Source organism: Macrobrachium rosenbergii, chromosome 40 (genome assembly GCF_040412425.1).
Source record: "Macrobrachium rosenbergii isolate ZJJX-2024 chromosome 40, ASM4041242v1, whole genome shotgun sequence".
NCBI lineage: Eukaryota > Metazoa > Arthropoda > Malacostraca > Decapoda > Palaemonidae > Macrobrachium > Macrobrachium rosenbergii.
Window position 1 is genome coordinate 666,162 of NC_089780.1, and position 14,664 is coordinate 680,825.

The window sequence follows — 14,664 nt, forward strand, 5'->3', positions numbered from 1 at the left end:
AATAATAATAATAATAATAATAATAATAATAATAATAATGTTACTTCAAGTTACAGACGACGCTCTATCAATATGTGATACCTGCAGCTATCTCTCTCTCTCTCTCTCTCTCTCTCTCTCTCTCTCTCTCTCTCTCTCTCTCTCTCTCTCTCTCTCTCAGCATTAATGTTGGCACTCATGGAATAATCGCTTCGCCTCTTGTGTGTGTGTGTATACTGACAAAGACTCTGAAGTCCCAGAATTCATATAAAAGAAAAAGAACCTTCAGACGGAATATCTTTGCGTATGACAAGAAGACCAAAATGCAAGTCATTTATCCCAAAGAATCGATTTGTGTCCCAACCACAAAGGGAGGGAGAGAGGGAGGGAGGAGTGAGTGTTGAAACCCGGCGTCCAAAGCTGCGGGGTCCCTTGATAAGGCTGATCTTATCACCAGCAACACCGCCCTCACCAGTGGAATCTTCTTATCAGAATTCAAGGCTGCAACTCGCCACAGGAGCTGTTGAGTCACCTTCTGCAGGTAATGATGATGTTCATGATGATGATGAAATGGCTTTCATGAAAACTGGAGGGTCGAAGTGAGTTCCTTTCATTTCTCTGTGAATCACCTTTGTCGAATTTAATTCCTAATTTCTGTGATGAACTTTAACACAATAAGTAACCCCGTTGCCAGCGAGTATGTCTTCATTGTGCAATAGATTAGAGAACTTACTTTAACATTCTGTTGCACCAACTGGAATATAATATATCTTTGACTATTTGAAAGGGGGCAAAATACTCATTGCAACACTGCCCAGGACATCAGCTTCTAGGACACAACATTCCTTGTCAAACTATTTCTGCAGACCTGAAGGAGAAACAGTCTCTACTGTACATCACTGTGAAGAGCGCATGAGTCCCTCTTAAGACTCAGAATGACCTGACAGACTCATGGTGACCTCCTCAGACGGAGCAACAGACAAAGGCACAAGCAACGAAGAGGACACTTGATGCTATGGAAGGAATATTATTCAGAGGCACACCTCCACAAATAGGTGCCATCTCCCAGAAGTGCCTCCTCGTGGGCTGCATCATGAGTCAGCACAAAAGGAGCCCTTGGGAACCTCCTCAGTGGAAGAAGCCCCAGACAGGTCATCACCAAATCAGAAAACCCTCAAGAGAGGAGCCTGTGGTGTCCTTTGCTGTGCTCTGTTGAACCTGGTGTCAATCACAGTTAATCTCCTCCTCTTCTTCTTCAGGACCATCAAGAAACCTTCCACCTCCCAACATGACATTAGATACGGCAAATGTGGCATCCACAACCAACATAAAGACAGTCCCTGTTAGGAGACTTTAATGTCAAAGAGAGAGAGAGAGAGAGAGAGAGAGAGAGAGAGAGAGAGAGAGAGAGAGAGAGAGAGAGAGAGAGAGAGAGAGAGAGAGAGGTAGCAGTCGAGGCTAATCAGGCGACGTCAAGGACCTTATCAAAATGCACCCACCCAAAGAACAGCAGATAGCAGCAAAGGCTCTTTGATCGAAGTCTAAAGGACTCGAGATATTATCTATCACTCAGCCGCTGAAATGGGACACCTTATCTCTTAGGTCATTTGGCTTTCAGCTGAAACACCTGGATGAAAGAGAACGAAAGAGAATGGAAAGAAGCTTTGAGTGTCGACAACATTCCTGATGGAACCTGCCACTCCCTAACAGACTGAGGTCTTGAGAATATCATCATTCTGTGCAAAAGAAGAAGCATCAAAGGGAAATAAACAAATGAGCATCATCATGATCACGGATAAGAGAAAGAGACACACCCAGTGAACCACATCCTTCTCTCTCCTTCCTGTTACATTCACATGTTTTCAGAGGAACCACTTGACATATACAGCTCTTAGCTCACGATAGCTCCTGCTGCTGTCACCTGCAGATGGGCCTTGGGATGTGATCTGTTGTCCCAAGACTTTATATGTATATAAGGTTCTTGTGATGGAAGCAAAGTGTGTGTTTGAATTTGTAGCAGGGGAGTGACTAGTTTACTGTGAAATATAGGCTAACACAAGAGTATTTTATGTCTCATTGGCTGATTGATATCTTTATGGACAGATTGACTGGTGTTGACAGATATGGTACTGAAACAGGGATGGTGAAGAGAGACTGAAGGAATTGGTGAAAGAATTAGAAAGTGTCTGCAAGAAGAGTAACTTGAGAATGAATGGATGGTGGAGAATGGATGATTTGTTGAGATACTTGGATGATGGTGGGAAGAGAGAGTGACGATGAAGATGACAACTGCACTTCATGAAGCAATGAAGCAGCACAGCAGGAATTCTGTTGACAAAATGTTTTCCCTTCTGACTCATTGTCTCTCCTCCTTGTCGAGTCCTCCATCTGATGAGTCTCCAGATGAAGGCAAGAGTGATTCACACTAACAAGAACAACTTCTACCTCTTCTTCTTCTGTCAAGTTGCCTGAAAGAGGAAGAAGCACCAGCAAAGGTCCTTATCAGAGTCACGTTGCCTGGCTGAGGCGTGACAAGGGGCGTCAAGTCATATGATCTGCATTCCCCAGTGATAAGGCCACGGATATAAAGCTGGGTTCCCTCAACAGGTGATCAGTTCCCTTGTAAGTGATACATTGGTCGTCGTCGGCTGCTTCCAGTGGCGCCCATCGTGAGAAGACCCCTGAAGAATCTTCTTCCTTCCTTCCTTCCAGTGGACTCTTAGTACCTCAGAGTGAGACTCGGCAGTCACAATGGTAAGAGATTCTGGATCATCTGCTCATCACTCACATAGACTCTTCTCATCACCTGCTTCTTTTAACTGTCCATCTGGCCCTCTGGTGAGTCACAAAGTCTCATCAGCCAGCACTCGAATGTTTTCAGTCATCCCAAACATTCCCTGACCTCCACTAAGCTGCACTTTACATGCATAACATTTAGTTGAAAGGATCCATCCAAAATGCATCATGTACCAAAATTCAGTCTTTTAACAAACAATCATAGCCATGTAGCTGATAAGGACAAGTCTGATAAGAGGAGGTGTCACTGAGTGAGGAACTACTTTCATGATAAGTGCGCCTCTTATGAACACAGATACAGATATGCATGTCTGCATGCTTTTAGGTATCTGTCTATCTATCTATCTATCCGTCTATCTTTTTATCCATTTACTATATATATAAATATGCAGAGTAGTATCTATATTATCATTATTATTCGTTTTGTTATTATTATTATCAATGAGAATGACTGGTTTTTAAATGAGCTTCAATACAATGGATTTGACCATCAAGCTTGTTTCAGCTACTTGTGTGTGGAAGTATGTGTGTGTGTGTGTGAGTTAGTGTCTGTATGTGTGTGTGTGTGCATACAGTGACGTTCAGGAGATAAGAGAGACAGACAGGCGAAGAGGGCAGCCATCATGAGAATGATTATGAACAAATGGAAGGAGTGGACACGACAATAAACGGTTCCTGTGGGACCTCACGAGAGGAGGGTCTGGTGAGGTCATTGGTCATGCTTCCTGGCTGAAGGGATATAGGCCTCTCTCTCTCTCTCTCTCTCTCTCTCTCTCTCTCTCTCTCTCTTCTCTCTCTCTCTCTCTGACTCATTGGGAGGAGCACAAGTGGCTTTGACACTTTACACAGACCTTATCAGGGGGAGAGAGAGAGGGGGAGGGTGTTGGAGATAAGGAGCCTCACTGGCAAGTCCTCATTATCTGTCCCGTAATTTGTCTCTTCTTCTTCCTTCAACTGGGAGCGTTTTTTCTTCTGATGGCTGACGAAAGGGAAGGATCTGTTCATGGCCGTCCATCGAGACAGAGACAGATGGAGAGACAAACGTACAGACAGACCTGTCAAACCCTCCTACGATCATATTCACTCGTCAGAACAAATCACGAGGAGGCGTTGTTGCAATACCCAACATTATCGTTTATCACAACACTCCTCCTCCCCTCCTCCTCCTTGAGCTTTCTAAAAAAGAAAGATAAGGGAGAAGGTGCTTGTTGTCTAGCGGAGAGTTTGGTGCATGATAGAGAGTTTGCTTCCACGTATTGTCCTCTTCTTGAGAGTTTGAGAAAGAAAGGTCAATGTCATGGTTCACCAGATGACCTCCAGCTGAGCCCAGAGAGAGAGAGAGAGAGAGAGAGAGAGAGAGAGTATGCCTTAATCTCACACAAGCACACACACAGAAGAGGCAGGAGCAAAGGTCCTTATCAGAGAGGTCACGTGACTTGGTCGAGGTGCGCATCAGATGGTGTGGAATCCCCAGTGATGAGGAGAGAAGGGGCAAGGTCTCATGTGGCTGAGAAGAACACGAGTCCAATAAGCGTAGGTGTCATGACAAATGAGGAAAGTCCCACGATGGGGTCATAGGGTCAGCAGGAAGTCCTTGTGGTTTCAAGAGAATAGGAAGAGGGAATGAAACCATTCACTGATAGAATGAGGAAATGGGAAGTTTAGGGAAGAAGAAAGAAGCAAAAGAGAATGAAAGATCATGTACAGGAATGCAGGAGGATGGATCAGGTGGCCAAGAAGAATGTGAGAGAGAGAAACAAAGAATGTGATAAAAGAGGGAGAGCAGGTGAGGGAGGACTTTGGGGAGAACAAGAGGAAGTGTCTCAACAAGGAAGTCAGTGCAGAGAGAAAGGTGAAAGAGCAAATGGAGTCATCACTAAAGAGGCAAGGGACAAATGCTGTCTGAAGGGAAAGAAGTCCTGGGCAGATGGAGTGATCATTCTGAAGCTCTCTTGATTGAGGAAGACAGAAGAAGGGCAGAGTTCAATGATGCAAAAGTGTGAGGTGTTGAGGTCATTTGGAGAATGCTTGTGGAAGTAGCTGTTGAAGATGTAAGGAGGGAAATCAAGAGGCTGAGGAATGGAAAGGCACCAGCAGTTCATGGGATCACAAATGAGATAGTGTGTCAGAGTGGCGAAAGAGTAATTTGGTAACTGACCATGATGTATAAGGTATGTCTGGAGAAGGGAAAGGTCCAAGAAGAATGCTGCAGTACTGTGGTGTGATTCTTACAACAAAAGTCTGTGCTGGCACAAAGCTACATGGAAAGAGAGAGGGAGGGGTCACCTTCTCTTGTGTAAAGACATGACAAGAACATTGGGGAAAACGGAGGAATAAGTTTGGGATGTGTGATGTGGTGGACTGATAGGTGTTTCGATGCTCCATGGAAGGAGGAAGTGTGCCTCCTTTACTTCAAAGGAACATTGACTGAAAAAGTACCTGTAGGAAAAAGAGAGTAGGGTAGGAAGAGATCTAGAAGACAGATAAGCATTTGGTCACTCAGTAGGTTTTCCCTTGATTCGAATCCTGCCAGTGAAGAGAACACAGAGGAAGGTAGTGAACACGAAGGAAGCATCTACGTGTAAGGGCTATTATCTAAAGGGAGACAGATAAGGACAATATAAGTACTTAATTATGTGATGGAGAAGAAATAATGATACAGTTACGGTTTTAGACTAGTACTGAATTCATCTGACCAAGAAACCCTGTCAGCTGAGTATTGCAGACAAACCCAAGACCTTTCTCTCTGATACCAAAATCACCACCAATTCCTGAAGCCCAAAATACCGTCCAGAATCAGTTGCAAAAGTGTGAGAGCTGGTGTAAGGGACAGCAGTAAGTCACAAATTGGGAAATGCACTATTTCTTGTCTTGGAGTCAGTTAACTTATCTTTTTGTAGTTCTGATGTGATTTTAATGAATTTGACCTTCACTTCCGACCAGGTCGTTTCCATCAGTGATGAAGGACCCCAGCGGGAATCATTTCTGTAGGGTCAGGTTGGGTGGCGGTTGGGTAGGTGTAAAACCCCCAACCCTCTGCAGCTGGGACCCAGCACCCTGGGTTAGGTTACTGTGCATCTCTGTGTTTCACAATGGTTTCCCACTGTGGCCGCTTGTGATTGTTCAATGTAATGATGTTGTAATGTCATGGATTAATCAGACTTTTTTGTCAGAAATGGAAGTCAAATTCCTCAAAATCACATCAGGAATAAAAAAGTATACAAACAAATTGCCTAATTTCTCATAGGCAGACTTAGCCATAAGAAATGTGACCATTCTGAAGGACAAATGAATGAAGTCTTCTGAAAAACCCAAAATGCTCTTTAGTGAATTATTGGGATTCCAAAAGATTTTGACTTTATTCTGATGTCATCGTTTTCACCACTGAAAATGCTACACTTTAGATAACACTGCTTAGGTAAGCAGTTTCAGATCCTGTAGGTCAGACCTTTCAGTGATTGATAGCAGTCCTTTCTTTTAGCAACAAAGATAATATTGTGGAAGATCACTCATGCATCTGGAAGGGTCACTGATTTCTGTGTCCTTTTCAGGTATCCCATCCCCTGGAGTGCGACATTTGTTGTAATACTTACAGTGACCATCACTGCCCTAGGATCCTCCCTTGTTCCCACGAGTTCTGCAGCCGCTGCATTGATGGGCTCATCTCGACCCAAAAGAAAGAATGTCCAACCTGCAAACAAAAATTCACAGCCAATTCAGCTGAAGACCTCATGATTATCAGAGGCCTCCTTGATGCTGCAAAGCAACTTCCATCCAAGAATGAAGAATCTAAAATTACATCCACAAGACCAAAGAGACCCTTTCTAGATACTACCAAGTATTTCAGGGAGAGTGTTATCGGAAAACGCATTGCTGTTTGCGAGGAAACGAAAGTTGAAGTTAATGACTGCATTGAAAGCAACAAAAAGATGAGCGGAGGACTGGAAGGATTAATGCAAACGCTGGAAGGCATAATGCTTTCCTGTCAAAACTTTCAGAGCAATATTGCCCGAGATAACAAATTGCTGATGGACAAGTTGGACATTCTTGAAGGAAAGACACCACAATTGAAAGACTCAGAAAACAAGCTGGAAGCAGCAACTGACTTTGCTTCTGCTGTACGTCCCATGGACGAGGCCGATAAGGTTCTTCAGGAAGTTGATGAGGCAGCCAATGAAATTAAGCAACTCCTTCAGGAGAATAAAGGCAACACGAAGCAGGTGAGTTTGCTCTCTCTCTCTCTCTCTCTCTCTCTCTCTCTCTCTGTCTCTCTCTCTCTCTCGCCTGGTTCTAACACTGCTCATGAAAAGAGTTATTGCTTTTTTACTTCACTGTATCACTCATCCTGTGGTTTAAGATATCTTCAGAATATCCCCATATTATCAGAAAAGTCTGACCTTATCAATGAATTCATAATAAAAGTTCTTCATGATTTAAAAAGCTTTTTGATTCAAGGGATCCTTCTGGCCTCATGATATTTATGATTTCATCCATTTTGAGAGTCCCATTAATCAGAGTAATCTCTGTAATCTCTTTGTCCAAATTGCAAGATACTCTTCATAATGTGTATTCTTGGATATGTCTTCCAGGACACTCTCCAAATGAAAATCAATCTGGAAAATGCATTGAAAGTCATAGAAACAATGACTGAGGAAGAACAACAAGAACCAGAGCAAGAACAAGAGGAAGGAGAACCAGAACCAGAAGAGGAGAGAGACTCTGTCATGAAGATTACGGTAAGTTCAAGGAGTCTTTTCTTCCACAGAAAATCAGAAAGCTGAAAAAAACTGTCCTGAGAAACGTGTAGTTAACAGTCAAGATAAATGTAACTGAATGAGATGATAAAGTCTAATTTGTTTCAAACAACCTATCACTTTACAAAAGCCTCTCCTAAGAGTCAGAGCAATTTCCAGACACTCCATGTAAGAAGAAGAAGAAGAAGAAAGGTTCCCCTTTCCACTTGTCTGAGGCTGCGTCTGGATCTCTGGGTGCCCCTGGTGGGGAAACTGTCCATTCTGTGTGTGTGTGTGTGTGTGTGTGTATGATGTTCCCAATACTTGTGCAATCTCCTTCAGAGATCTTGTGTTTTCTTTGCTCATACCCACCTTTGATGCTCACTATTCCATTCCATAAAGTCATCATCCTGCTTACTATTCCACTTTATGGTCTTCTGTAGGGTGTTTGGAGGTCATGCTCATGCATAGAATAGGTTACCTTACATCAATGGCTTTGTATTTGAAAGCATGATTTTGGTTTTTCAAAAACATGTGGTTTTTATTTTAAAAAATCAGAATTAACAAAATGCATGACCTTTCAGATAATTAACATAAAAACAAAGTGAAATATCTTTCCAGTTAAACAAAATACCTTCTAACTTCAACAGGTTATGAGATTTTCAATCAAGGAACCTTTCCTCAGGTGACTGACCTCCGAAGTCTTCATGGCCGCTTGAGAGGGGATGCACAGAGAGAGATCTTTGCTGCAATGTCCTATGAAGGGACTCTGAGGGTGGCTCCAGTCAAGATTGAGTCCAACAACCAATTCTCTTGTACTCATCTTCAGGAAGGCGTTCTCCCACCAAGATGCTTTGTCATAGAGGTAAGCTTATTCCTGTGAGGATATGAGTAGGATTCCTTTCTGTCTCTCACAATCCTTTAGGAATCATTGTCCAAGTTCAGTATCGTGTAAGGAATTTCTTTATTTGAAATGAACATCGTGAAGATTTCATGATATGGAATGTGAGTCCTCCAGCACTGACTGACCCAGGAGGTCACATTTTAAAGAGAAAAGAGAAGATTCTACTGCAACTTGGTGTTCTGAATGTGCATGGATTATGTGGTGCAGAGGGTAAGGGAGGAATAACAACAGCTGATTTGTTTCATGAGAGAGAGAGAGAGAGAGAGAGAGAGAGAGAGAGAGAGAGAGAGAGAGAGAGAGAGAGAAAGAAAGCAGAATGTTTTAAAGGCATTGTGTGACAGAGACAAAGGTTAAAGGCAGTGTGTGTGTGTGTGTGTGTGGAAACATGGAAAGGACAGCAGCAGCAGATAGATGTTGGTGCACAACTGCAGATAAGAAAACAATTCTTGAATAGACTGTGAGGAATAACTCACGTCTACAGATGATGCAGTACTGATGATGAGGGACAGTGAAGAGAAACTGCAGGAACTGGCGAGAGAATCTGAAAGTGTTTGAAATTTGAGAGTAGATGGATGTCGGGAGAATGGATGATCTGCTTAGGTATTTTGGAGAATTTATATTGGATGTTGGCAGGACGAGGGAACAGATGAGTCTCAGAATAGGTGAAGCAAAGAAGGAAGGAAGGAAGGAAGGAAGGAAGGCAGCAGGATGTGTGCAAAAGACATGGAGGAAGCTTATAATCTCTATGAAGTCATTGTTGAGCCAACTCTCCTTTATGGAAATGAAGTATTAATGTTGAATATGAATGAAAGAGAAAGATGTAAGCCTTAGAGCTGAATTGTCTGAGTAGTATGGATGGATCATTGTGTTTTGAGACGGTTCAGTCATGTGGAGAGAATGGAGGAGGATGGCAGGCTTTGTGAAATGAGTGAAGAAGAAGAAGAGGAAGAAGAAGAAGAATGAACTCAAGACAGACAGAGTTGAGTGCTGCAGTGTTTGTAAGGGTTTAGTTGCACTACTGATGAGCATTCGGTGTAGGAGGAGGAGGAGGATGGTGATAATAAAGAGCTAATGATAAAAATATTGTGGAAATTTCCTGCTCAGGGGTTTCATCCACAATAGACGTTTTTATTTTAATTTATTTCTTCATCATTTGGCTTTTTAATTCGACTCTTCTTCTTGATCTTCTTCATTTATTATTATTATTATCATTATATTATTATTCTAACAAATATCCCCCGCTTCTTTCTCTTGACAGCTCGAGTCCTTGATGCAATGGTCTCCTTTTACTCCTCCTCCTTCTTCTTCTCCTTCTCCTCCTCCTCCTCCTTGTTCCCCCCCAAGGGCGTTCCTGGATCTGGTGTATGAATCCACCCCCCTGGGGAGGGTCATTGTCAGGGTCACTGAGAATGGCTTCGTGGGTCTCAACTTCCTGAACATGTGTGCGGGGGGGATGGGGCCCTCTTATGCCCACTCTCACATCTCAAGTATAGGTTGTAAGGGTGGGGCAGGGGAAACTGTCTCCATGGGACACTATGTGTCCCATGAAAAAGGAGGAGGAAGAGGCACATCAACTCGAGCAGTGTTGTCATCGAGGGAGGATTGGTATAGGGATATGGAGAGGGAGAGGATGAGGAAGAGTGGGATCTTTAAATCGACGCCATGGAAGGCAGGAGAAGTGAGGGGGGAGACCACATATCTAAGAGCTTCAGGGTTCTGGATCGTCACCAGAGATGATCCCCTTTTGAGTTCTGGACATTGCTTCGGGATGGTGGAGGAAGGACTTGACGTCCTCCACACCACCATCCTGAAGTATCCAGAAATCAAAGGAGTGAGAGTGGAGGAGTGCGGCCTCATCCTGTGAGTGTCTCCCCTCCAGACGAAGAAGTCAGCTTCCACTTTGGTTTCAACTCTCAGAATATTTCTCTAATAAAGATGCTAACATTCACTTCAGTATTTCATTTGTCTCCTTTTATTATTATTATTATTATTATTATTATTATTATTATTATTATTATTATTATTATTATTATTATTATTATTATTATTATTTCTTGATATTTTGTTTCTCTCTCTCTCTATCTCTCTCTCTCTCTCTGTGCTTTGAGTCTCCTCTGAAGGACTGTTTACACTGATGCTTTATCCCAAAATACAAACTATTGTCTTACAAGAACAACTGTTGGAGGAGCTGAACAGCCCTCCCAAAAAATAGACTGCTTTAATAAAGGTCAGGAACAGACCAGACACTAAAAGTCATTATTTCCTTGACCTTGACCTTTTTCTTGAGCCCCCATCACACAGCAGACTGACACTGGTGCTTCCATTTACATGTGGGTGGAGTGGTGGGCGGCAGGCAGGGAGCGATAGTTCCTGGGCCTAGCAAAGTAAGCCAAGTGCAGCAGCACCACTCAGCCATTGTTTCTTCTTCTTCATCCACTTTGGCTGAGGGCACCTTCCAAAGATAATAAGTGTTAGAGGCAGAAGGAAACCAGTGGGACACTCCAGTGCTTTATTACACGTCCAATCAGTACAGAGGCGTGACTGCAACTAAGGTGCAGGCGCACGGGAAACATTGGCGCCAATTCCGCTCTCCTCCTGACAACATACATCACATACAATCAACCATCTTACATCCCCCCCCCTAAGATTATGACATGGCATAATATTAAATGAAAATAAGTAAATATTTATTAAATACATATATATAGACAAAGAAAACTGTAAAAGGAAAATCCCCATAGGACAAAAGCAATGGTTAACACTGAGTGTCACAACATACAAAGACATGCATGGCAACAATATATAGTACATGCATAAAATATGTTTGCACAACAGAATTTCTATCCAATTCGGCTTACCGAAAACAAAAGATAAAATGAGCATGAGGGACAACAAAATGAAACTGTACAAGGTGACGCAAGCACAAGCATGGGTTAACGCTCAATATCACCCATGACATACTCGCCCATCCATGAGGGTTGCACTGTGCGCCTTTTTGGATGAGATGGAGCAGGTTCCAGGCATGGGGGAATGGCTGAGGACGTTGGGGGCTGCCGTTTTAACACTTTCAGGTGCTTCCTGTTTCTAAGCGACACCCGACCGCTTCTATCCAGGCTAATGAGATACTGTCAGTGGCCCTTAGACTCCACTACCAACCCAGATCGGTCCCAGGTTTTGGTTACAGGATCCTGCACTCTTACCCTGCAGCCTACAACCAGGGGTAGAAGCTCCCTGGTACCAGTAAGTGATGAGGTCTCCTCTTGGGACTCTGCCATTCATAGCTCCCTCCGCTGAATTACCTCATCCCAGTGTCTTTCCACCTTGTAATGCTGTCTGGGTGTTGGCACTCCATCTCTGAGCTGCCTGTTGATAGCGAGCTGTGCTGGGGACTTGTCAAACCCCTTAGGGGGTGTATTGAGGTACTGAAGAATTGCCAGGGATGCCTTGTTGCAATCGAGACTGCCTCCTTTGCCTATGTTAGACCTGATGATCCTCTTGGCAGTCTTGACTGCTGCTTCGGCCCTTCCGTTAGACTGGGAGTAATGGGGTGACAACAGGCATACTGTAACCGCCCATTTTCTGAAGAATGATGTGGTCTCTTCACTAATGAGGTTTGTGCCCCATCTGTCAAGATTAGCTCTGGTGCTCCCCATCTTGTGAAGTATGTCCTCAAAACTGATATCATTCTTGACGTTGTGCCATGTGGGAAGTGTGCCACTTCCAGCCACCCGGTGAGCCTGTCTGCATAGGCCATGTACATATGGCCCTCCAACTGTAGCATGTCCACCACTGTCGACTGGAATGGGTATTCTGGGGGTGGTGTGAGTACTAATGGTTCAGCAGGTTGTGATGGAGCATGTACATCACAAGAGGCACATCCATCTCTGTGGCTCTGCAGGTTGCCTTCCATCCCTGGCCAGTAAACTGATTGTCTAGCCCTGCGGAGCATGGAGTCTATCCCCTGATGTCCTGCATGAAGGCCTGTAATTACTTGACGGCGAAGTTCCTCTGGGATGAGCAGACGTGGGCATCCCTGTTCGTAAGTGCAGACTATCAGGTCTTCTACCATAGATAACCTGTCCCTAACTGAGTAAAACTGACATAGGCAGGCCACCTCCTGTGCCTTCTGCGGGCGCCAGTCATTTACTGCAACTTTAGCTGCCAGCAGCTGGTACACAGGGTCTTTAAAGGCTGCTTCTTTGACCCTCTCCTCATCCAGTATGAGGTATTCTTGCTCAAGGTAAGTGGCCGAAGCAGCGACAAGGGCGGCAGTCATATCCTCTTCAAGTTCAGAATCCTTGTCATGTGGTTCGCAACGGAGAGCAGGGAAGCGTGATAAGAAGTCAGCTGCGCAATTCCTCTTTCCTGGCAAGTATCTTACCTGGAACCTGTATTGTAGGGTCTTCTCCTTGAGACGGAAGAGTCTTGGGTTTAGTATATCCTTCAGCTCTCTATCACCCAGGAGCTTGACCAGCAGGCGGTGATCAGTCACGATCAGTAAGTTGGGGCAGCCCAACAGGAGTAGCCTGGCCTTCTTGAGACACCATGTGACAGCTAAGGCTTCTCCCTCAACAGCAGCATACCCAGCTTCAGCCTGCGACAAATGGCAGCTCCCACATAAGGCAATACGCCACCCACCCTTGCAGCAAAATGGGACATCAGCTGAGGCACAAGCACAGTACTGCTGCAGGATGACAAACCCGATCCCATCCCTGCTCCAAACTGTTAGGGGGGCTGTAGGTCGGGATTTGTCAAAGTATACCAGCCCATCCTTGGCCAGCTTACATATGGCCTCCTGTGCTTGGCAGAATCTCTCTTTTAGGTTGCTATCCCAGTACACATTCTTGCTTGTAGACTTCTTCAGGAGGTCTCTAAAGGGTTCCATCAGCGGGGAAGTGGCAAGGAAGGGTGCCAACTAGTTGACAAAGCCATACCATGACCTGATGTCAGTGACAGAGGGGTTGTCTGGCATAGGGAATCTCCGTATGGCAGCTAGACTCTCCTCTGTGGGCCTGCAGGAATCCCATCCCAGCTGGAATCCGACGAAGTTCACTTCTCTTCGGCAGTAACTGAATTTCTCAGGCTTGAGAATTATGCCCCTTTTTGCACCTGTGTCCAAGAAATTATAGATGTGCCAGAAGGCCCCCTCGACACTTGTCATACAGAAGAGTATCATCCACACATTTGTGTTTTTGGGGATGTCCTTGATGGCATCATTAAACCTCTTGGTGTAGTCATCTGAAGCTGAACAGTGTCCCATGGGCAGTCTTCTGTACCAGTAATACTCCCAGGGTGTGATATAGGTTGTGAGTCTATGGCTCTCTTCATCTAACTCCACCTGGTGGAAGCCCCAATGCGTATCTGCCATTGTCTTGAAGGAATGTAAAGGTACCCAAGAGATCATGTCGAAAGGTGCAGGGGTGTGATGTGTCTCTCTCCTGCAGGAGGCATTAAGGTGTTGAAAGTCCACAGTGTGGCGGGGCGGCTGACCTGACTTCTTGGCAACAATGACCATCCTCGCACACCATTCTGTTGCTGCACCTGTAGGTACCTCCTCAATGATGTCCTTCTTGATGTCCTGGTCCAACTTCTTCTTCACTTCTGACTCCCAATGCTTCGGCACTGATGCTGGGGTGTGGCATGCATAGGGAATTGCCCCCGGCAGTAGATGAATATGGTGCGGCTTGCCCTCCATGAATGGGAGGGGCTCCCTCTCTGTACTGAATGTTGGTGATGACAAATGGCACAAGAGCCACTGCTCCAACTTTGGGACATTCTCCACCACTGGTGGAAAAGGCATGGATGAGGGCATAGGCGGGGATGGCCCAATGGGTGTTGGGACCTCATGCTCCAGTGCGAGGCTTGCTGACGCTGGTAGGTGGTGGGGAAAGGACTGGGGCATGAGGCTAAGGTCCTTACAAGCAGCCAATGAAAGGAAGAAAGACCCTGCAGACTTGATGAAGTACGCTTCTTGGACAGCTGTCCTGGAACCATATTGAATGCAAAGAGGGGCAGTCCCCATACACTCCAGTCGAACACTGGCAACATCATGTAGGCCCCTGCAGTGTCGTGAAAGGGTAGGCCTTTCAATGAGGGTCGACTGCAAGGTGGGGCCAACAACACACACTTGGGCCCCTGTGCCTACCACAGCCTGTACAGGCTTGTGACCCTTAGGCCTGGGCCCATGCACTGATGAGGACACTATCACTTGTATAGAAGGCTGCATACTGGGTTGTACCCCGACAGTGACTG

General features: G+C 44.9%; 1 protein-coding gene across 2 annotated transcripts; it reads left to right on the forward strand.

Moving 5' to 3' along the window:
- The first annotated feature begins 2,550 nt into the window (after positions 1-2,550).
- Positions 2,551-10,360, forward strand: LOC136826025 (E3 ubiquitin-protein ligase TRIM13-like). Of its 2 annotated transcripts, XM_067082885.1 has the most exons (5): positions 2,551-2,733; positions 6,327-6,995; positions 7,365-7,511; positions 8,194-8,373; positions 9,671-10,360. In XM_067082885.1, exons 1-5 carry the CDS (start codon positions 2,731-2,733, stop codon positions 10,274-10,276), a joined length of 1,605 nt encoding a protein of 534 aa, XP_066938986.1. In that variant the 5' UTR covers positions 2,551-2,730; the 3' UTR covers positions 10,277-10,360. The 2 variants fall into 2 exon arrangements, with proteins under 2 accessions (XP_066938986.1, XP_066938987.1); XM_067082886.1 differs by lacking the exon at positions 9,671-10,360 and having other exon boundaries at positions 8,159-8,294.
- Positions 10,361-14,664: the final 4,304 nt, after the last annotated feature.